Source organism: Helianthus annuus, chromosome 4, assembly GCF_002127325.2.
Source record: "Helianthus annuus cultivar XRQ/B chromosome 4, HanXRQr2.0-SUNRISE, whole genome shotgun sequence".
In the NCBI taxonomy this organism is placed as follows: domain Eukaryota; kingdom Viridiplantae; phylum Streptophyta; class Magnoliopsida; order Asterales; family Asteraceae; genus Helianthus; species Helianthus annuus.
In genome coordinates, this window is record NC_035436.2 from 162,054,844 (window position 1) to 162,076,784 (window position 21,941).

A 21,941-nucleotide genomic window follows, 5' to 3' on the forward strand; every position below is an offset into this window, starting at 1 on the left:
CAATGACAAACACCACCAACTACCACCAATATTCACCGCCAACCACCAGCGCCATCACCACATGCCAACCACCAAATACATTTCATTTAGAACAAATTAATTCGAATGGGTAAAATAGTCAGTTTGCATAGTTATTTAGAGCTTTAGTCAAACAATAATTACTGGTTAAACACTTACTGGTTAAGAGCCTCTTACCTGGACAAGCCTCTTACTGGTTCAACGCTTACTGATTTCGAGGTTGCCAAACAACCCCTAAATACGTAATATACAATACACTAAATATGTAATATACAATACACTATGGTATGTAAAAACCTTAATGAACTATCGCACATAAACCAACACGTTACGAACGTTCACGAACATAAACGAACGAACATGGCCTTTGTTTGTATTCTTTCATTTAACTAAATGAACGTTTTTGTTCGTGTCCTTTCATTTATTAAACGAATAAACACAAAAAAACTTTATGTCAAACGATTCACAAACTGTTCGTTGAATATTCGGTTATTTTTAACTCTAGTTTTAGGTGTGTGATGGTGGTTTACCACTCGACACCAATTTTTTGTCAAAGTCTTCAACTATAATTTCCCTAAACATAAGGGGTTGTAACGGATAAATTGTCGCATTTAATTAACTCCAAGCAAGAATTGTTCCCGCCATATTCCCTCTAAAATTGGGGATAAATCGTTCCCACTTCCGATGACAAATTAGGGTTTTATACTCTTTACCATTACCAATCGCATTGTTCTTCGAGCAAGAAGATCAATGGGGATTCAGGGGCTTTTACCTCTATTGAAATCGATCATGGTTCCGATTCATATAAAGGATCTGGAGGGCTGTTCGGTTGCCGTTGACACCTACTCTTGGCTTCACAAAGGAGCCCTTTCTTGCAGTAAAGAATTATGCAAATCGGAACCCACTTCAAAGTAATCTTCTTATTGGATTCTTTTGTATAATGGGTTTGATTTGTTTTGTGTTATTTTGTTTGGTATTAGGGTTTTCAATGCAATCGGCGTTAGAAGCTTCATTTGGGCGTTTGATCTTTAATTGATTGTTGTTTTTAGTTTGTACCCATTAATACTTCTGCATTTTACCTCACAGAGCAACCTTTTAAGGTTATTTATGTGATATTGTCTGTTTTCAGTGTTCATTTGTTTATGCAAAAGTTCATTTTTAGGGTTTTGTTTTTATTTCTTTAAGTTTTCTTGACATTTGAGTCATGGGTTTTAGTTTGTTGTAATGGGTATTTAGACCAATGCTGTTAATTTAACATAGTGGAGGTAGTTTATTGGAGCATGTAATTTGACTCTATACATATGAACAATGTAGCTAATGTAGAACCCTTTTTCACATTGGGATGAGCATTTGGTATCAAACACCGATCCTGAACCCGAAAATACAGTACCGATTTTTTTTCGGTACCGGAAACGGTATCCACTTTTTTGGCATTATCGGTATTGGTATTTTCGGGATCGGGACGGTACCGGCAAAATACCGAATTTTTTCTTGATATACCGCTACCGTACCGACACCACACCGATACCGTACCGATACTGTACCGTACCGACATATTTCGGTATCGGTACCCAGTTTTGCCGAAATTCGGGATCGGAATTTTTGGGATCGGGACGGGATCGGGATTTGCTCATCCCAATTTTCACATTACTAAAATCCATCAAGAAAGAAAAGTTCATTATTTACCGTGTGTCAGTATGCTATCAATTCATTCTGGGATAGTCAGTATTAACTAGTTGTTGGAGATTTGCATTATGTGATAATACTTCAATCATGGAAATGTTACAAGTTTTTTTTTTAATGAATGCTTTTAAGAATGTGAATGCAGTGTTTGATTGCAATATTGTCAATTGCTATGCAATGCATAGAAACAATATAATCAAAAGCTAATTCTCTAACATTTTACCGTTTAAAAACTTGGAAGTATGTTTTTGGTTATGTTATTTACATTTGTAGGACTTGGGAAGATTTTAATCTGATTTGACGTGTCACAAACCTCTCAGGCATGTCAATTATTGTATGCATCGAGTGAATTTGTTGCGGCATTATGGTGTTAAACCTATTTTAGTATTTGATGGAGGTCATTTACCAATGAAGAATGATCAAGAGATTAAACGTGCAAGGTATTCTTTTTCTCAACAGTATCTACCCTGATCATATATTGCTTGTTGTAAAATCTTTTATTTGTAAAATGTGTTTCAAGCACAGGTCAAGGAAGGAAAATCTTGCACGTGCAATTGAACACGAGTCGTGTGGAAATGCATCAGCAGCTTATGAATGCTATCAAAAAGCTGTGGATATATCACCTGAAATCGCATACGAACTAATTCAGGTACGTTATTCATCAAACAACGTTTGCAATTACCAAGATCGTACTAGTTGAACTACCAATCTGTCCGTAGTTTTTACTAACTAAATGTTCTTGTATCCTGAAGGTGTTGAAAACAGAAAATATATCATACGTTGTCGCTCCTTACGAGGCTGATGCCCAAATGACATTTTTGGCCATTAGCAAGCATGTCGATGCTGTCATTACTGAAGACTCAGATTTAATACCATTTGGTTGCCCAAGAGTAAGTTTATATAATTATATCCGGTTTTAACAAATCTTTATAGCTGCTTCTTAGCATTCTTAAATTCAGACCGAGACTTTCTTTAACTTTTACTCACAGATCATCTACAAAATGGACAAATACGGGCAAGGTGTCGAGTTTCGGTACTCAAAACTACAAAACAACAAAGAACTTAATTTCACTGGTTTTACGAAGCAAATGATTCTCGAAATGTGCATTTTTAGTGGCTGTGACTATTTGCAGTCTTTGCCAGGAATGGGCTTGAAAAAAGCCCATGCATTGATAAAGAAACTCAAAAGCTATGATAAGGTGCGTTATATTGTCGTTTTTATTGTATTCTTTTGCTTAGAGGTGAAAAATGAGCGGTTTGAAAGATTATAAGTTCACGCACTTAAATTGTAGGTGATTAAGCACTTGAAGTTTAGTGGCATTATAGTTCCACCTTCTTATGAAGAATCTTTTCGGAAAGCAATAATGACTTTCCAACATCAACGAGTTTACGATCCAGTCTTGGAAGAAATTGTATTTTTGTCAAATTTTTCCGACAATATCGATGAAGATCTGGACTTTTTAGGGCCATATCCTTGTATTACTACTGTATGACTTTTAAATTTGGGAAATTGGCCTGTAATAATCCCACTTAGACCTTATTGACCATTAATAATCCCACCTCAAAATATTCCCCCCACCAGTCCTACCTTTCACCTATTTTTCCTACAATGGTCCCCCGTTAAAAAAACTTAACGGAGTTAAGCTTTTTTTCCAAATTACAAATAGATTTTTTAAGGCTTTTGATCAGAATGATGATACGAGTCCATTGATGTAAAACTTGCCTCGAAACGGTGCTCCAAATGATGAAAACGGCGCTTCAATTCGGGTGTTTAAATTTCCAGTTAACCAAAATCAAGTCACTTGGAGCACCATTTCGAAGTAAGTTTTACATCAATGGACTCAAATCATCATTCTGGTCAAAAGCCCTAAAAAATCTGTTTGTAATTTAGTCAAAAAGCTTAACTCCGTTAAGTTTTTTTTTAACGGGGGATCATTGTAGGAAAAATAGGGGAAAGGTGGGACTGGTGGGGAATATTCTGAGGTGGGATTATTAATGGCCAATAAGGTCTATGTGGGATTATTACAGGCCAATTCCCCTTTAAATTTTACATAAACGTTAAATATTTGTATATTTTTCTGTTTCTTGTTCCTTGACCAAAAGACACATCGATATCACAAAATCTTGCCAAAGGCATAGCAAGTGGAGACATCAATCCTCTTACCAAGCTGCCAATTCAGGTATTCTATTTTTTTTTCTGTTTTCAGTCAGTTTTAGTGTTTTTATTTATTTATTTTTATTTTTTTTTGCCAACGCGTGTGTTTATCTTTGTTGTTTGACAAACAGGGAGATTGTGTTAAAGAAGGACCCGTGCTTGATGGAACATACAATCTTAAAAGCTTCAAACCCGAGGGCTCAAACAAAAAGTTGGACTTGCCTGCACAGAAAAATCTTTTGACCAACTACTTCTGTATCCTAAGATATAAAATTTAGTTATCTGTTATGGTTGGGATGCATTTGATACATAGTTATATTAACGTACTCACTTTTCATATAAATACGACTGACAAAATGAACATGTAGTTATGAAAAGGGATAGATCAAAGAATTATTGTTTTGGTTATCCTTAATGTTAAAAAGGTTTTGCATCTCTTGAAGCAAAGAGGAAGTTCAAGGCCCCTCGAGTTTCACCAAAACACACAAGTCCGACAAGTGAAATTCTTCAATTTGACTCAAGTGAAGAAATTGTGAGTAAAAAAATATTTCTTTTACGATATATTTTCTTTAAATTATATTTAGCATTATATGATGGACTACTTTATTTTTCTTTAGGTGGATACCGTTGTCCCAAGAAAGACCGCAAAGCTAATGGAATCAGTTTCTTACGGTTAGAAAAAAAAATGAATAATCTCCATGCTCATTAACAGACTCGTTGCTTTTAACACTTAACGATATAATCATGTGATTAAATTTCTTGCAGACGACATGAGAGGGGTACAACACTCAACGCATACCATACACCCTTGTATTGCATCACAAAAGGAGTTGGAACCTAATTCTTTCTTGGGTGAAAGTGAGGGCAAAACAAGAGTGCAAAAGAAACCTGTGGTGGTGAGAAGTCGTTATTTTCAGTACAAAAGTTCAGAAGAAATTAATGAAGTCAACGTCGCAAGCAAGAATACAACTTCTAGTTGCGATCCCGTGTCTGTTTCGGGTTCCGTTGAGGTCAAAGCTAGAGTAGAGAACACGAAACCAAATAAAAGTCGTTATTTTACGCACAAAAATCAAGAAAACACAAATGAAAGTCGTTTAGAGACGAACATTAACGAAGGATTAACCATGAAAAGGAAGTTTTCCATTGTTGATGACAGTGTTCAAAATGTAAGATGTAACATATTGCTTCAAGTATTGGGTTGACTATAAAAGTCAAAATTTACCTTTTGAGTTATAGCTAGGAGTGTAAACGAGCCGGGCGGAGCCCGAGCTCGACCAGGCTCGAGCTCGGCTCGTTAGGTTTTTATGAAGCTCGAGCTCAGCTCGGTTCGAGCCTACTTCTTTGAGCTCGATCTCGGCTCGCGAGTAAAATCCAAAGCTCGAGCTCGGCTCGACTCGGCTCGAACTATTTTGAGAACAACCTTAAACGAGCTAAAAGCTCGGCTTGAGCTCACTTCAACATCGCTTAATCGAGCCAAAGCTCGGCTCAATAATGTTATCATCATTATTAATATATTATATATAAAAAAAATTAAATTTTGTATGGGCTCGTTTAAGCTCGCGAGCCTAAACAAGCTTTGTATTTCAGGCTCGAGCTCGGGCTCGATAACAAAACGAGCTCTATTTCGAGCTCGGGCTCGGGCTTGTTAAGGCTCGGCTCGTTCGAGCTTTTAATCGAGCCGATCACGAGTAGCTCTCGAGCCTCTGGGCTTGTTTACACCCCTAGTTATAGCATTACTAATTGCTTGCATGGTTATCTACACAGGACGATCTGAGCCAAAAATACACGCGGGCAGATCAGTCTCATGCTAATCAAGGTACTTTTTTTCTAATTCTTGTATATTTTTTTTTGCAAATACCGTATATTCTATGAGATTCAAATGACAATAAGCGTACAATTACACATCTTTTTCATGAAAATTGCATTGTTTTTGTATTGATGAATATACAGTTTGTAAATTCTTTTCAATTGGTAACAGTTGAAACTTGATAGGCTGGGTCGGGTTGACCCGAAACACTTTTTGTCCAAAATTTCGAAACTCTTATAAATTGTTTTATTTTTAATCTCAGGTGTATGCAATTATGATCCAATGCAAGCAACAAGAGATGAAGAAGAAGAGAAATTTGGATGTAATATTTCCCATTTGGGAAAATATTCCGAAATAGCAGAGAAATCAATGGAGAAATTCATGTCTGTTATATCATCTTTCAAATGCACTTCAACTGGTTCTCGTGCAAGCGGGCTACGGGCCCCCCTTAAAGACGTACGAAATACATTTACGAAAAGATCGTCTCCCATTGATGACATAAGTAAATTTGCTTATACCCCGGCCAAACCATTACCATCGCGAAGACCTTAAATCATCTGTACTCGAAACATGTGTTGTCGAATTATTTGCAGGCAAACCTGAGCAATTTTTTTAACGCTTTGCCATTGAATGTAAAGCTATAAAGTTAACTTGTCTAGTTGTTTTTGTATGAGTTACTTTTCATCGAATTATTTAGGCCTGCTCGTTATCAATGGAATCATGGGTACTTCTACAAGAAACATGTAAAAGAGAGAAATTATCTTTAAAACTTCTTATGTCATCTATTTCAGTTTATGTTATATCCTTTAATACATGTTTACACTTATGGTTTTCAATTTAAAATCCCTAATTTTTTTATCAAATATGTTTGTATTGAATATGTTGCATAAATGTTAAAGGCAAGGTGACTCACCTCTATAATTTAAATATAAAACAACTAGGTTATAACCCCGTGTATTACACGGGTTAAGTAAATAAAATATCAAATAGTTAATAACGAAGATTTAACAATTATAAATTACAAAACGATATTTTAAAACACGTTTTTAACAACCCAACAAGATTTTGTTTATGTATGATCAAAACTTGTGATGCCACACCCTTTTTCAGTCTATCTCTTTCTTTATATATTCATGTATAGAGAGAGATATAGAGATGGGAATGGTGTGTGAATTTTAACACCCCATAAGGCTTATTAAATTGGAATTAGTATAATGAGTGACAGATTAAAATTAATAAAAAGGTCATTTGAGCTTTTGGCTAGGTGTCAGAGTTTCTTGTTTTTTAAAGAGAATATCAGGATTCAAATTTTAGCATGAAATATATAGGATTTATTTCGCGTAATTTAGTAGTATGTTATTGTGACATTTGCCATTCAAAAACATTAATAAAGAGAAAGTGAATCAACAAAGTTAGAATAGAATGAATTAAATAAAAGGAAAGGAACTAAAAATAAAAAATTAGAAGAAAAAAATGAAAATTGATTTTTTTGACAACGTTGAAAAAAACATTTATTTGTTCAAATTATAAAGTTTGTTTTTTCCCAACCACCGAATTCATATTTTATTTTATTGGATTAAGTTTTTTAATTGATTAATTTATCTTTAACAAAAGATATAATCATACTCAAATAATATTTAAAAAAAAACTTTTTATCAAACTGAAACCATCTTATAGAGCGACATGTGTCCCTCAAATGGTTTCTTTTATTATATAGTACCGAATTCATATTTTATTTTATTGGATTAAGTTTTTTAATTGATTAATTTATCTTTAACAAAAGATATAATCATACTCAAATAATATTTAAAAAAAAAACTTTTTATCAAACTGAAACCATCTTATAGAGCAACATGTGTCCCTCAAATGGTTTCTTTTATTATATAGTATAGATTTAGAGTTGATACGATTTATATTAATTTAATAAATATTTAAAAATTCAAATTAAATAATTATTATCTATAATTAAGGATGGTCTAGAATAATGACAAGTGTCCATTTATTGGTTTCTTTTATTATATAGTATAGATATAGATTGTATCACGGAGCATACGGGTCGGGCAGGTAAAAAGTCAAAACGGGTTTTGGGCAAGTTAAGTTTGGATCAAATTTAGTCATTCTAAAAGTCATCAATTTGTATAGTTGAAATAAGTCATTTAAGAAAAACTGCCTTCGGGCGAGTGTTTACGGGCTTTGGCCCTAAGTAAGGGTTTTCCCCAGTTTGGAGGCGAGTGTATCCCGATGTGGTGAATTACGACAATAGCCCATTTGGAGGATTCGTTGGCCGTTAAAAAAAAACAAAATATTAATACTAGTTCACATGCTATTTTTTATGATAGCTAGTGGTGATAGGTATTAGCAGTGGTGATGAATGATGGTGTTGTTAGTGGCATTGACAGAGGAGTCTAGGGTGGTGGCGTAGATTGTGGTGTCGGTGACAGGGTGGTGGCAACTAAATAGTTGTCGATGGTTGTGACTCATTTGAACCCCTTTTAAGTTAGTAAGTTTTATAAAAGTGACACGTCTTGATCTACCGTATAAATTGAGTATATCCAAATCATCATGTATGTAGTTATCTCTTAATCTAAATCAAACCATTTATTGAATAATATTCAAAATGCACAAAAACCTGGTTTTTGAACCCGAACCGAAAATGAAAATAGTATATATAAAAGTCGGTTTAGAACTAGTACAACCTGTATGTTTTTAACTAGTTTATAATCCTCTCATTTGAAACCTCTTTGAAACCGGTCAACCCGGACTGAAATGCTCAAAATTGCTAATAAACCTGATAGAAAAATCTGTCAACCAACTGAAAAAAAATCGAACTGGATAGGGTTTGAACTAGGGATGAGCATGGTACCTGTCCGGTACCGAAAATACTGGTATTGAAAAACGAAGAAAGTGGGTACTGATACCGAAAATAACCGGTACGGTACGGTTCAGTACTGGTTTTTGCCGGTAAATCAACCAAAATTTCGGTACCGTATCGAACCGGTACCGAAAACGAAAAAGGTTGGTATCGGTTTCGATTCAATTCCGATACCCGATACCAAATACTCATCCCTAGTTTGAACCCGATTTATACACCTCCAAATAATATGTCATGATTGTATATTTGTGTACCTAAATATAATATACTTATTTTATTAATCTCTTTAGTTAGTTAATAAATAAAAAGTAAAATAAAACACATATGTACTTGTTTTTATCATTAAATGATCTCCTCTGTGATTCATCAATCAATTAACTAGAAAATTTACAGAAAGAATATTACAGAAATGACAAGGACCTATTTGGCCATAGGACACATGTTATGTTGGTAGCTTGGACCACTAACAATTAATATATGTAATGATTTCTTAGCAACCACTTTTAGCCACAAAAAAACTATATGATAATCTCAACGTTACATTTTACATGATTAGAAAACTACATGATTAAGATAATCAATTTTATAAGATGTCATAATCCAAATCTCCTAACATAAGATAAACACACGAAAACAACCTATTTACCTATTACTCTATTAGGGTTTGGCATGTGAACGACACATTTACTTGCACCGTCTAGTTGTTATCTTGTACTCTTTTTATATCTATTCTTCAACATGATTAAATTGTTATCTAGAGCTAACAATGATGTTCCTTTGTGACATTAATATCTATGTTTTGGATATGTTTGCAGGTTTATTTTTCTTTAACATTATTTAATTTTTTTTAACAGAATTTAAGAGACTTTCCTCATTGATTGATGTAAACCAATCAAACTCAACGATGGTCCAAATCTTGAGGGGCTAGAAAAGTTGACAATGACCATAGATTTAATTTAATGTCATCGGGTATTTAGGCAAAGTTAGGTATATGGTTTTTTGGCTTTCATGAACAGGGGCGCAACATAGTTTGGGGAGGGGGGCGTCCGACCTCCCGAACTTTTCGCTTAATAGTGGCCGGTCGAAAATCTAAAGCTTCGCCACTATTCATGAATAAAAAATTACGACAAAATTTATAAAAAAATAAAAGATTGGTATATTTATACTTAGTTGCTTATTGTAATACCATATAGTGATAAAAATCACAAACAAATTTCATTTCTACACTCTATTTTCATGATTGTCTAACTTCTTTTTATAAATACAATATATTTAACATACTATTTACCTTTTCTAAAGTACAAAGTGGGCTATACATGTATTTTTTTTAAGAAATATAACAGATTCACAAATGTTCATGATGTTGTATGGCTATTGAGTTAACAATCTATGTGATATAAATAGAGAAATTGTTTTGTGACTTGCAAATAAATGGACTAGAGATGATTATGAAGTTCATAATGATATTGAAGCTTAAAGATTAACATCGAGAAGCATGCCAAAAACAACCATGTACGGGTGGAGGCCTCGAGGGTATCCTTGTCCTTCATGCTACTCTTGCGGCATCGTCTCTATCATCTACATCATTGTCACATCAGATTCCACTAATTTCTTATCCTGATTGATCAATGACAGAAAACGAGGTAAATTTTACATCAATCAACTCGTATCCTCGTTTTAAAATAAAGCCATTAAATATCGGTTTGTAATTCGAAAAAAACTTAACTCCGTTAAGTTATTTTTAACGCAGACTATTATCGGCCAAAAGTGGACCAGTTCGAATTACTATCGGCAAATAACTGAGTTGAGGTTATTATCAGCCAAATTGAGAAAGTTAGGATTATTAAATCCAATTTGCCATAATTAAATAAAAAAATAGAATAACATATTATAAGTTTATTAATTATATGTAATGATATCTGGGTTAAAAACATAGTTAAATCATATTTAAAAAGCTAATTGTTGTTAATTTATGCTTTATGTGTGATACTATATGATTATGTTTTATGAAATCACCGTGCATATAGAATCAACTAACACTACCCGGTGTGGATTGTGGAAGACGTTTGAAAGAGGACATCTAGCGATTTGTGGCAGATACCTCAGATGGTGCTTTGCCGTCCTGCGGGTAATTTTAACTTTTCTTTTTAAAAAAGAATCAGTTAAATTAAACATAGAAAAAGGGGTGTGATAAATACACCCAATATAAGAATAAATCTACCCATTAATCAAACTTGGTAATGATTAAACACTTTATTACATTATTTTATTATAAAAGTCAAAAGTAATAATTATATTTTTATATTATTTACTTTATTACATTATTTTATTATAAAAGTCAAAAGTAATAATTATGGTTTTTATGTTATTTTATTTTATAAAATTTTGTTATTTTTTTATATTTTGTTTTTACTACTTGTCTTGTATAACAAAAAAGAAATACATATATACAGTTAACCATTACAATTTTATATATTACTAATGGACGAACTATATTTGTAATTTAACAATGATTTTTTGTACTATATTAAGTATTTATTTAGAAAATGGTCGTTTTCCGTCGGATTCTAATCACCATTGTTATATATCCCCATTTTATATATCATTAATGAGTTTATATTATAGTAAGGGGGCCAAAGTTTTTGTCTCGTACAGGGCCTAATTAATCAAAAAAATATAAAGGTATGTTAATCTTGCGAATTAACATTTTCCATTAAAAAAACAAAATCAGGCAAAAAGTCAAAATGTAATTGGTTTTGATAACTAACTACTATTCAACCCCCGCTTTATAAATATTATTTAGAATTGTTTTTGCTGATATGAAGCACCATAGCTTTATATATTAATCATATTAAATTAAAAAACTAAAACATTTATATGATAAACTGTTGTCTTTTAATATTTTTACACTTTTCAGACCACTTTTTATTCAACTTGACCGGTTTAAAAGTTGAATAATTTATTCAAAAAAACATTTGTCAAGTCTGTGTGTTATAACAAAGATTAAGAAAACTGAAGGGGTATGGTTATAACAAAGATTAAGAAAACATTTGAACTAGTGTTTCTTCAAAAACTCATTACATGAAAGTTTGATTGTATAAAAAATACTTTATGCTCATTTAAAAAATAATATAAAAGGTAAAAACTAATAATTGTAATTAATAATTAAAAAATAAAATAGAAATATTAGGTAATTAATGCTTCAAGTAATTAATGACAACTTTTTTCTCTCTCTTACCCACAATTCTCTCTCCTGAAAGGTTGACTTTTGGGTATATTTAATAACACCCATAGAAAAAATACATATTTTAATTATCATTATCTTCATTGTCGTTGTTTCGTGGAAGAATCCAAATGTGTTCAACCAAATCTGCTCGAAGGTTGTGATGTGTTTGTTTGCTAAAAATTTCACTTTCGTTAAATTCTCCCGCTTCATCACAGATGCCTTGATTATTTGATTGCGTCTCCTTCCCATAGTACTCGCAAATTGCACGTCCTTCATCCTTCAAAATCATGTTGTGCAAAATAACGTATGCGTACATCACATTTCTAAATCTATTTTTTCCATAATCCTACAAATCATAATGAAAATGCTCCATCTTTTCTGCAAAACACCAAAGCACGTTCGATGACTTTTCGTGCCGCCATTTGAGCCCCATTAAACTTTGTTCTCTATTCATCTAACGTTGTACCCCCATGTAATTGACTTTAAAAACACACCATATTAAACTTTTTGGTTATAAATGGTAAGGCTTGCAAAATTTTATTCAAGGAAAGATTGAGAATGGGAGGAAAATTCAGTTTTGGATTGATATATAGGTGGGTAATATGGCCAATGTCGAACCTAAGAATTATTTTTTGGGGGTGCGGACGAAGGGTTCAACCAAATTTTCAAGGAGTGCAATCGGGATTTTTATCTTGAAAATACACTAAATTTTTTTTCAAGGGGGGCGCCGGGCCACCCAAGCCAAAGCTTGGGTCCGTCCTTGAATATGGCGCTTAAAGATAAGTGGCCAGGGCTTTTTGGGATAGAAACAGACTAATTTTGTAAAGTGGCGGACAAGGTGGGGCAGGGTAGAGATCGTTGGCCGCCTAGAAACCCGGAATTGATCGAGGAACTGCAAGAGTGGCCAGAGTGCTAGGATCTAGTTGTGATGACGACTCTTTCCGGGTCAAAAGACTCTTGGATCTGGTTTGGAGACGAGTCTGGAGAATTCTCTGTAAGTTCGGTTAAAAATTATGAGTATAGGGTAGGGGGATATGGGGCTTTCAATGTTTAAGTGGTGCAGGTGGGTTCCGCTCAAGTGTAACATTATGGCTTGGAGGACAAACATGGATAGATTAACTACAAGGGTGAATCTAAGAAAAAGGAACATTTACATTCCAAATGGCTTCATGTTTTACTCTGTGAGGAGGAAGAAAAGTAGTGTGAACACTTGTTTACAACAAGTCTTTTTGCTAATAGAATTTGGATGTCTCTCAGTGCTTGGTGAAACATCCCCTCGCTATATGTTTTTACCTTTAGAGACCTCATGGAAGCTCACAGTCTCCTTAACTTTGGAACAAAAGGAAAAAAAGATCATTCAAAGCCTCATCATGGTTACATGTTGGTGCATCTGGAAAGGTAAGAATGAAAGGGCATTCAAAAATAGAAGAGTGACCCCTCAAGATATAATGGGGGAAGTTAAATCTAGAAGTTACGCTTGGTTGAAAAATAGGTGTTCCTTTAAATCCATTTGTTAAGTGAATTGGTGTAGATGTCCTTTGTACATGTTGTAATTATCCTCTCCTTGCCCGATAGGGCCAGGGGTGTGTTTTGTAATGGCCTTTTGCTCTTTTGGGTCGAAGGCGTTTGTTTTAATGAAGTTAGTTTTCAAAAAAAAAAAAAGATAATAATTGTAACACCCCGTGTTTTCGAATGTCAAAGTCCAAGTCAACTTTGACTTTCTTTGACTATAATTTGTCTATTATGTTTTATTTGTATTATGTGGAGTAAGTGTTATAATTAAGAAAGAATCGAAGTAATCAAATGTTTAATCAACGCGAACCGACTTACGACTGTGAATGGTAGGAAGTAACAATGCGATAAAGTTAATCAACCAGTAATCAAACCAATCTAACTATCATCGAACTCGAATCTCGAATTACGTGAACTCTGATTGTTGTTATATGTGTGTGTGTGTGATGTGTGTAAAATGCAACATATAAATCACATCAATTAAGGCATAAAACTAACCATTTTTAAGTACTAATGTTGGAAAAAGAGTGTTTTTGTCTTTGTTTTGTATTTTCAGGATGAAATGAGCTCAAATTCACAAAAGAAGCAAAAAGACAACTAATTCTAGCATAAATACAAGAAAAGGAATAAAAGTAGACTGCCCGGACCCTCAACGGCATCCTCCAAGGCAAAGAAGAGAAAGCAGAAGACTGAACACGCCCCGTGTCCAGCGGACACGGGGCCGTGCCCAAGAAGCAGCATAAAAGACAAACCTATAGAAGCTTCCATTGCCCACCACGGGGCCGTGTCCAGCGGGCACGGGGGCGTGGTGAAAGTACAGCAGGCGCATTAATTGTAATTGCGAATTACAATTAATGAGGAGAGAGAGTGTCAGACGGGCACGGGGGCGTGTCCAGCGGACACGGGGCCGTGCCCAGCCTTCTGTTCAGCCTATAAATAGGAGTGCTTGGTTTCATTCCATCTCATCCCTTGGCACACCACCTCTCTCACACTTCATCCACCACCCACCACCACCATAACACCATCATCCACCACCATCATCCATTGTCCATCATAGAGTGTGTGAGTCGTCTCGGGATCCAAGATTGATCGTAAGAGTTCTTGACAATCAAGGCCATGTTTGCCTAAGTCTCTTACATCACTTGGTGAAGACAAGTGTTTAGTATAATACTTTTTATTTTTAATCTTTTGCACTTTTTATTTGGTTTTGTATTAATGACTTTAATAACTAGTTACTTATGTTGAAGGTGATCTTTCCTTATCGTTTGTCCGTGGTGTCTTGGCGTTATTTTACTGTCTATATAAAATAAAAGATTTTCACCATTCATATCTCCACGGTCTATATGGAGGTATGTTGGCTACCTGGTCGGGGGTTAAGGGAACGGTTTGGTAAGGGTCTTGCCCTTGTTCAGCGTTTAGAGGTCCTGCTTGGGACCTGGGTCAAATTTAGTAGGATCTCCTTCAATGCCCATAGGTATTGGATGGCGGGGATCCAAACTCTTTGACCCCCTCATAAGTTAACTACTATTAATACTATAACCCGGCTATTTAGGACTGTATCCCTGCTGACTCAGACTACTTAGCCGAGGGTAACGTCACCGCCGAAAGCGGGGCCTACCACAATTTGCATTAATAACTTAATTCATTATCTTTCAATAATCCGACCCTTTAGGATTGTATCCTTGCTGACTCAAACTACTGGGTTGAGGGTAACGTCGCCTTCAAAATAGGGGCCTACTACAATAACTAAGATAATCTCTTAAACAAGTGCAAAAGTGCGAAAATAATCAAAGGTTATACTAATACACGTGTCGGATCCAAGTGATTCATCTTGTCTATCTGTTTTTATTTTATTTTATTTTCAGCATTTAGTTAGTTTTTATTTTCTTAGATTAAAACATTTTTTCTCACTTTTTGATTTGATTAGACGTTGAGGATAAACCGGTATTAAAAGCTCTTGTGTCCTTGGACGACCTCGGTATCTTACCAACACTATACTACGTCCATGATGGGTGCACTTGCCCATATGTGTGTTTAGTGTTAGTGAATATCGTGTTTTATAAATTTAAAACTTGGCTAAAAGTGTAAAAAGAGGCTTAAATATACATCAAAAATATATTACACTACACACGCATCAAGTTTTTGGCGCCGCAGCCGGGGACACAAGGATTTTAAGGAAGTTAGGAATCAACGGCCTAATCATATTTTTATTTTTCTTTTTAATTTTTAGGATTTTTCTTAGTTTTTCAGCTTCTGCAGAGCTCAGCACGGGGCCGTGCCTGCTGAACACGCACCCGTGCTCAATCACTGGAACTGGCAATCCTGTTTTAAGTCAGACAGTAAGCTGAACACGGGGCCGTGTCCACTCAACACACCCCCGTGCCCAAGATTCTCTTACTGAAAACAGAACCGTTAGATCCCGGCGGTTGGTAATTTCTGACACAAACATGAGTGATAGTAATTCTTTTTACTTTCGGCACTCTTATGGTATGTGGGGTCGATTATGTGGAGGCGAACATGAGGAATTAAAATGTTACTTTCTAAATTATAGGCCCCACTATATAGACCCACCGATTCCTTGTAACCTTAAGAGGGGCGAAAATAAAAATAAGCACTATCTCTCCCTCGAATGCGCCCAGCCAGATATTCTAGGGGAAATGCTCCTTGACGAGTTATTTCAACTAGAAGAACTAATTCTCAATTGGTCAAAAGAACTTAGGAAGGATTTTATTGATCCGCCCCAAGATGATGACCATGAGGAAACGTTGGAACCGCATTCCGACAACCTCGTTGCTCCCGAAATTACCTTCATACCTAGAAAAGACTTGGACGATAGTCGTCCCTGTGCCGATTGTGCCGTGAAGGACTCCCCATCGACTTCGTTCGATGCATACATAGACCTGAGCGATTCGGCATACACCTTCTTTAACGAGAGCCCGGAAAAGGGTTGAACTTGTCCACCTAGAATGAAAATAGGAATTACCCTCACCGATAACCTCTTGCGTTCTCGCCTTAGTATAGGACAATTAAGGTATCTTAGGCACTTTGGGGTTGTTCCAACAAATCAAGAACCACCCGATATAAATAAGCTCCTTAGGAGCAACAAACTTCATAAAACAGCTTCTCGACACGGGGCCGTGTCCGGCCAACACGCCCCCGTGTTCATCAAAAGATTCCTTTCTGATCAGAACGTCAGAATACGGACAAACTGTGTCAGAATTCCATCTGCACACGGGGCCGTGTCCAGCGAACACGGGGCCGTGTCCAGAAAGCTGTCGTTTTCTATAAATACAGCCAAGAATTCTGCACATTTGGACCAACTTGGGACAGAGATTTGAAGGAATCTTCTCTCAAACAATCCTAGGTAAGTCTAAAAGAAGGTTCCAACAACCCATCTTGTCCTTTCCTCATCTAGACATTTCCTTCTTTTTTCATCTTTCTCCAAGAACTACCATCAAAAGTTTGAATCCTTCAACCTTTATGGTAGAAAATAATGAGTTTTGTTCATGGAATCTTGGTAAAAACATGTTGTGTAACATTGTTTAAAGTTATTTATGACCAAAAAGCCTACATAAATTCAGAAAATAACTTAAAAGCCCGAGATTCCTTGCTTCAAAAATTCTGCAGAAAGATGAACACGGGGCCGTGCTCAATGAGCACGAGGCCGTGTCCAGAAACTGTTTCATCACATAAACTGCTTTTTGGTTTATTTTTCGTAGAATGGCGAGTGAAAACAGCGAAACATCATCCGTTCATTCCTCAAACAGCCGAAGGGGAAGAAGGCCCTCCATTGAAGCTACGCTTGTGCACTATGTAGTAGCATTGAGGGAAGCTCTCGACGAATGACGTCAGTAGAGGAGGTCCTAATTGACCGTATTAACGATCTTACGATGGGACTCGAAAGTAGCTTTCAAGAAATTAACCTTTTGCACCAAAGGTTAAACATTCTTGTAGCACCTCCAATGGAACCAGTCCTTCCACAACAGGACTGGAACTTGGCACTCGGGGTTAACAACCCTACCGGGTGGGAAGACTTTCCCGCGGAACCTCCCATGGAACACCCACAAGAAATTCCAGCGGAAGTCGAGACTCCTCAAACTAATGCAAATGAGCCCTCTTTTCTCCTTCCAAGGGAGGTGGAGGAGTGGCTCGCCGACATATGAGGAGGACCACGCTCGGAAGAAGGAGTTTCTAAAAGCCTTATCTAACCAAGATCAATAGCTTCTTGGAAATTTTGCTAATTAAAATAAAACATAGGGCTAGAACTCCACGGCTTAATATTTATGTAATTTTTATTTTTAGTCTTTATGTAATGTTTCTCTATGTTTGCAATGATATGATGGTTTCTAAGATTGGTGGTTATTAATGAATAAAACACACTCATGGTGGTAATGGATGAAAGAGGGAACAAGAAAAATGGAGCCATGCACAAAGAACAGAGCAACCCGACACAAATCTCCATCACAGAAGGCTCAACACGGGCCGTGCTCAACCAACACGGCCCCGTGCTGAGCCACCTGCAGAAAAACACCCAGTTCAGGTAACTGGACACGGGCCGTGTTCAGCGGACACGCCCCCGTGTCCAGGCTTCTGTCTTAACTCTTTAATTTCTGTTACTGGCACCTGACCACGGGGCCGTGCCCGGTAACCACGGGGCCGTGTCCAGGATGCCAGTAACATAAATCTTTGCTTTTTAACCCACTTTTACACATTCTAATCAACCGAAAATATTATTTTTGGACACATTGAGGACAATGTGTAATTTAAGTGTGGGGGGATGCTAAAACCTTGAATTTTGCAAATCTTAAATACAAGCCTTACACAAAACTCTATTGGAACCGCTAAACACCCCAAATTTTTTCAAAAACTTTTCGTTTTTTTTACTATTTGCTTGTCTTGGTTTGATTTGGAAATAACAAGTTCTAAAAAGGTTATATTTTTACAAATTTACAACCGATAGCGTCGTGATAACAAAGAACCAACATAAGAAAATTACGAAACGGCATAACAAGTCTAGTTAAAAATTCGATTATATATACTTGATCACATTAAAAACCCATTCCCACAAAAGTGAGTTTTGAGCCTTTATTGAGCATACAAATATACATCTTTAGACTAAATGCTCATTTTTCGTTTCTTGTGTGAATAGCCGCTTGGTTCTTACAACTCTAGAACTTGCCACGACGATACATTCCCGGTCCTTACCAACTTAAACCCAAGTAAGTAAGTGATGGAGGCATTAGGACTAACCATATTTTTCTTTCTACACCATTATTTTTCATTTTTTTTACCACCTACCCAAAATCCCCCTAGTTAGCCCCTTTGAGCCTAAACCTTTCATTTCATTACCCTAAAACCTTTTCACCCACCAAAAACCTTTTTATTTTTCACCCTTTATTTTAGTAACAAGCTCGGTTTTTCGTAAGCTCGCCATTTTATGTGACTTAAAAAAAAATGATGATGAAGTCAAAAACAAACAAAAGCTATATAAAAGCTTGTTTGGAGAAATACTTCAAAATAAAAAGTCACTAAAAACAAGGTATGTCACGAAAACCGACGCTTTTTACGATTTTCGCCCTTTTACTAACCACTAACCCAACCACCCACCTTTAACCCAAGCCTAACCCTTCACCCAAAAAGTCCTCTTGATATTTACAAAGGTAAAAAGTTAAAAAGGAGGAGGATTGATTGCTTGGCAAGCCTATGGAAGGCGTAAGTTCCATGCCGCTCTCGAGTGATTCACTAAAAATTACACCTTCGGCCGAGTGTTGAGTGATCTCCCGTGAGATATGTGAACTTGTATATAAATGGAATTTTAATAAGGCATGCTATGCCCGAATAAGTAATTTATCTTATGAAACGTTCTAAATAAATCATAACGAATAGGATTGTAAATAAATAAAAATAAAACTTACAAAGACCTTGGATTCCCGACACTCTAGGACAAGCCAAAAACCTTCTCTTCTACCTATTCCGTTTGGGAGTGTAAGCCACATTTAAAGAGTTTTGCTTGAGGAAAAGCAAAAGTTCAAGTGTGGGGGTATTTGATGTGTGTAAAATGCAACATATAAATCACATCAATTAAGGCATAAAACTAACCCTTTTTAAGTACTAATGTTGGAAAAAGAGTGTTTTTGTCTTTGTTTTGTATTTTCAGGATGAAATGAGCTCAAATTCACAAAAGAAGCAAAAAGACAACTAATTCTAGCATAAATACAAGAAAAGGAATAAAAGTAGACTGCCCGGACCCTCAACGGCATCCTCCAAGGCAAAGAAGAGAAAGCAGAAGACTGAACACGCCCCGTGTCCAGCGGACACGGGGCCGTGCCCAAGAAGCAGCATAAAAGACAAACCTATAGAAGCTTCCATTGCCCACCACGGGGCCGTGTCCAGCGGGCACGGGGGCGTGGTGAAAGTACAGCAGGCGCATTAATTGTAATTGCGAATTACAATTAATGAGGAGAGAGAGTGTCAGACGGGCACGGGGGCGTGTCCAGCGGACACGGGGCCGTGCCCAGCCTTCTGTTCAGCCTATAAATAGGAGTGCTTGGTTTCATTCCATCTCATCCCTTGGCACACCACCTCTCTCACACTTCATCCACCACCCACCACCACCATAACACCATCATCCACCACCATCATCCATTGTCCATCATAGAGTGTGTGAGTCGTCTCGGGATCCAAGATTGATCGTAAGAGTTCTTGACAATCAAGGCCATGTTTGCCTAAGTCTCTTACATCACTTGGTGAAGACAAGTGTTTAGTATAATACTTTTTATTTTTAATCTTTTGCACTTTTTATTTGGTTTTGTATTAATGACTTTAATAACTAGTTACTTATGTTGAAGGTGATCTTTCCTTATCGTTTGTCCGTGGTGTCTTGGCGTTATTTTACTGTCTATATAAAATAAAAGATTTTCACCATTCATATCTCCACGGTCTTGATGTGTGTCGGTGTGTATATAATTTTGATGTATATTTAAGCCCCTTTTTACACTTTTAGCCAAGTTTTAAATTTATAAAACACGATATTCACTAACACTAAACACACATATGGGCAAGTGCACCCATCGTGGACGTAGTATAGTGTTGGTAAGATACCGAGGTCGTCCAAGGACACAAGAGCTTTTAATACCGGTTTATCCTCAACGTCTAATCAAATCAAAAAGTGAGAAAAATGTTTTAAACTAAGAAAAATAAAAACTAACTAAATGCTGAAAATAAAAATAAAATAAAAACAGATAGACAAGATGAATCACTTGGATCCGGCACGTGTATTAGTATAACCTTTGATTATTTTCGCACTTTTGCACTTGTTTAAGAGATTATTTTAGTTATTGTAGTAGGCCCCTCTTTTGAAGGCGACGTTACCCTCAACCCAGTAGTTTGAGTCAGCAAGGATACAATCCTAAAGGGTCGGATTATTGAAAGATAATGAATTAAGTTATTAATGCAAATTGTGGTAGGCCCCGCTTTTGGCGGTGACGTTACCCTCGGCTAAGTAGTCTGAGTCAGCAGGGATACAGTCCTAAATAGCCGGGTTATAGTATTAATAGTAGTTAACTTATGAGGGGGTCAAAGAGTTTGGATCCCCGCCATCCAATACCTATGGGCATTGAAGGAGATCCTACTAAATTTGACCCAGGTCCCAAGCAGGACCTCTAAACGCTGAACAAGGGCAAGACCCTTACCAAACCGTTCCCTTAACCCCCGACCAGGTAGCCAACATACCTCCATATAGACCGTGGAGATATGAATGGTGAAAATCTTTTATTTTATATAGACAGTAAAATAATGCCAAGACACCACGGACAAACGATAAGGAAAGATCACCTTCAACATAAGTAACTAGTTATTAAAGTCATTAATACAAAACCAAATAAAAAGTGCAAAAGATTAAAAATAAAAAGTATTATACTAAACACTTGTCTTCACCAAGTGATGTAAGAGACTTAGGCAAACATGGCCTTGATTGTCAAGAACTCTTACGATCAATCTTGGATCCCGAGACGACTCACACACTCTACGATGGACAATGGATGATGGTGGTGGATGATAGTGTTATGGTGGTGGTGGGTGGTGGATGAAGTGTGAGAGAGGTGGTGTGCCAAGGGATGAGAGAGAATGAAGCCAAGCTCCTCTATTTATAGGCTGAACAGAAGGCTGGACACGGCCCCGTGTCCGCTGGACACGGCCCCGTGCCCGTCTGACATTCTCTCACTTCATTAATTGTAATTGCGAATTACAATTAATGCGCCTGCTGTACTTTCACCACGCCCCCGTGCTCGCTGGACACGGCCCCGTGGTGGGCAATGGAAGCTTCTACTGGTTTGTCTTTTCTGCTGCTTCCTGGGCACGCCCCCGTGTTCACTGGACACGGGGCGTGTTCAGACTCTGTTTCTTCTCCTTTGCCTTGGGAGGTGCCGTTGAGGGTCCGGGCAATCCACTTTTGTTCCTTTTTCTTGTATTTATGGTAGAATTAGTTGTCTTTTTTGCTTCTTTTATGATTTTGAGCTCATTTCATCCTGAAAATACAAAAGGAAGACAAAAACACTCTTTTTCCAACATTAGTACTAAAAAAGGGTTAGTTTTATGCCTGAATTGATGTGATTTATATGTTGCATTTTACACACATCAAATACCCCCACACTTGAACTTTTGCTTGTCC

At 36.5% G+C, this 21,941-nt stretch overlaps 1 protein-coding gene across 2 annotated transcripts; it reads left to right on the forward strand.

The window, feature by feature from the left end:
• Positions 1 to 618: 618 nt before the first annotated feature.
• LOC110937140 (exonuclease 1) lies at positions 619 to 6,399 on the forward strand. 2 transcript variants are annotated; one of them, XM_022179549.2, is made up of 13 exons: positions 619 to 929; positions 2,022 to 2,141; positions 2,227 to 2,350; positions 2,454 to 2,591; positions 2,691 to 2,900; positions 2,994 to 3,169; positions 3,809 to 3,881; positions 3,988 to 4,111; positions 4,282 to 4,388; positions 4,474 to 4,528; positions 4,622 to 4,752; positions 5,621 to 5,672; positions 5,926 to 6,399. In XM_022179549.2, exons 1-13 carry the CDS (start codon positions 769 to 771, stop codon positions 6,213 to 6,215), a joined length of 1,761 nt encoding a protein of 586 aa, XP_022035241.1. In that variant the 5' UTR covers positions 619 to 768; the 3' UTR covers positions 6,216 to 6,399. The 2 variants fall into 2 exon arrangements, with proteins under 2 accessions (XP_022035241.1, XP_022035240.1); XM_022179548.2 differs by having other exon boundaries at positions 620 to 929; positions 4,622 to 5,022.
• The last annotated feature ends 15,542 nt before the right edge of the window (positions 6,400 to 21,941 follow it).

What these genes read in the sequence shown, in the direction of transcription:
- LOC110937140 (XM_022179548.2), top strand. Translation starts at nt 769, where the DNA reads ATGGGGATTCAGGGGCTTTTACCTCTATTGAAATCGATCATGGTTCCG. An exon ending in AACTCAAAAGCTATGATAAG is followed by an intron (nt 2,901 to 2,993) that starts GTGCGTTATATT and finishes CTTAAATTGTAG; the next exon opens with GTGATTAAGCACTTGAAGTT. An exon ending in TTGATGACAGTGTTCAAAAT is followed by an intron (nt 5,023 to 5,620) that starts GTAAGATGTAAC and finishes TTATCTACACAG; the next exon opens with GACGATCTGAGCCAAAAATA.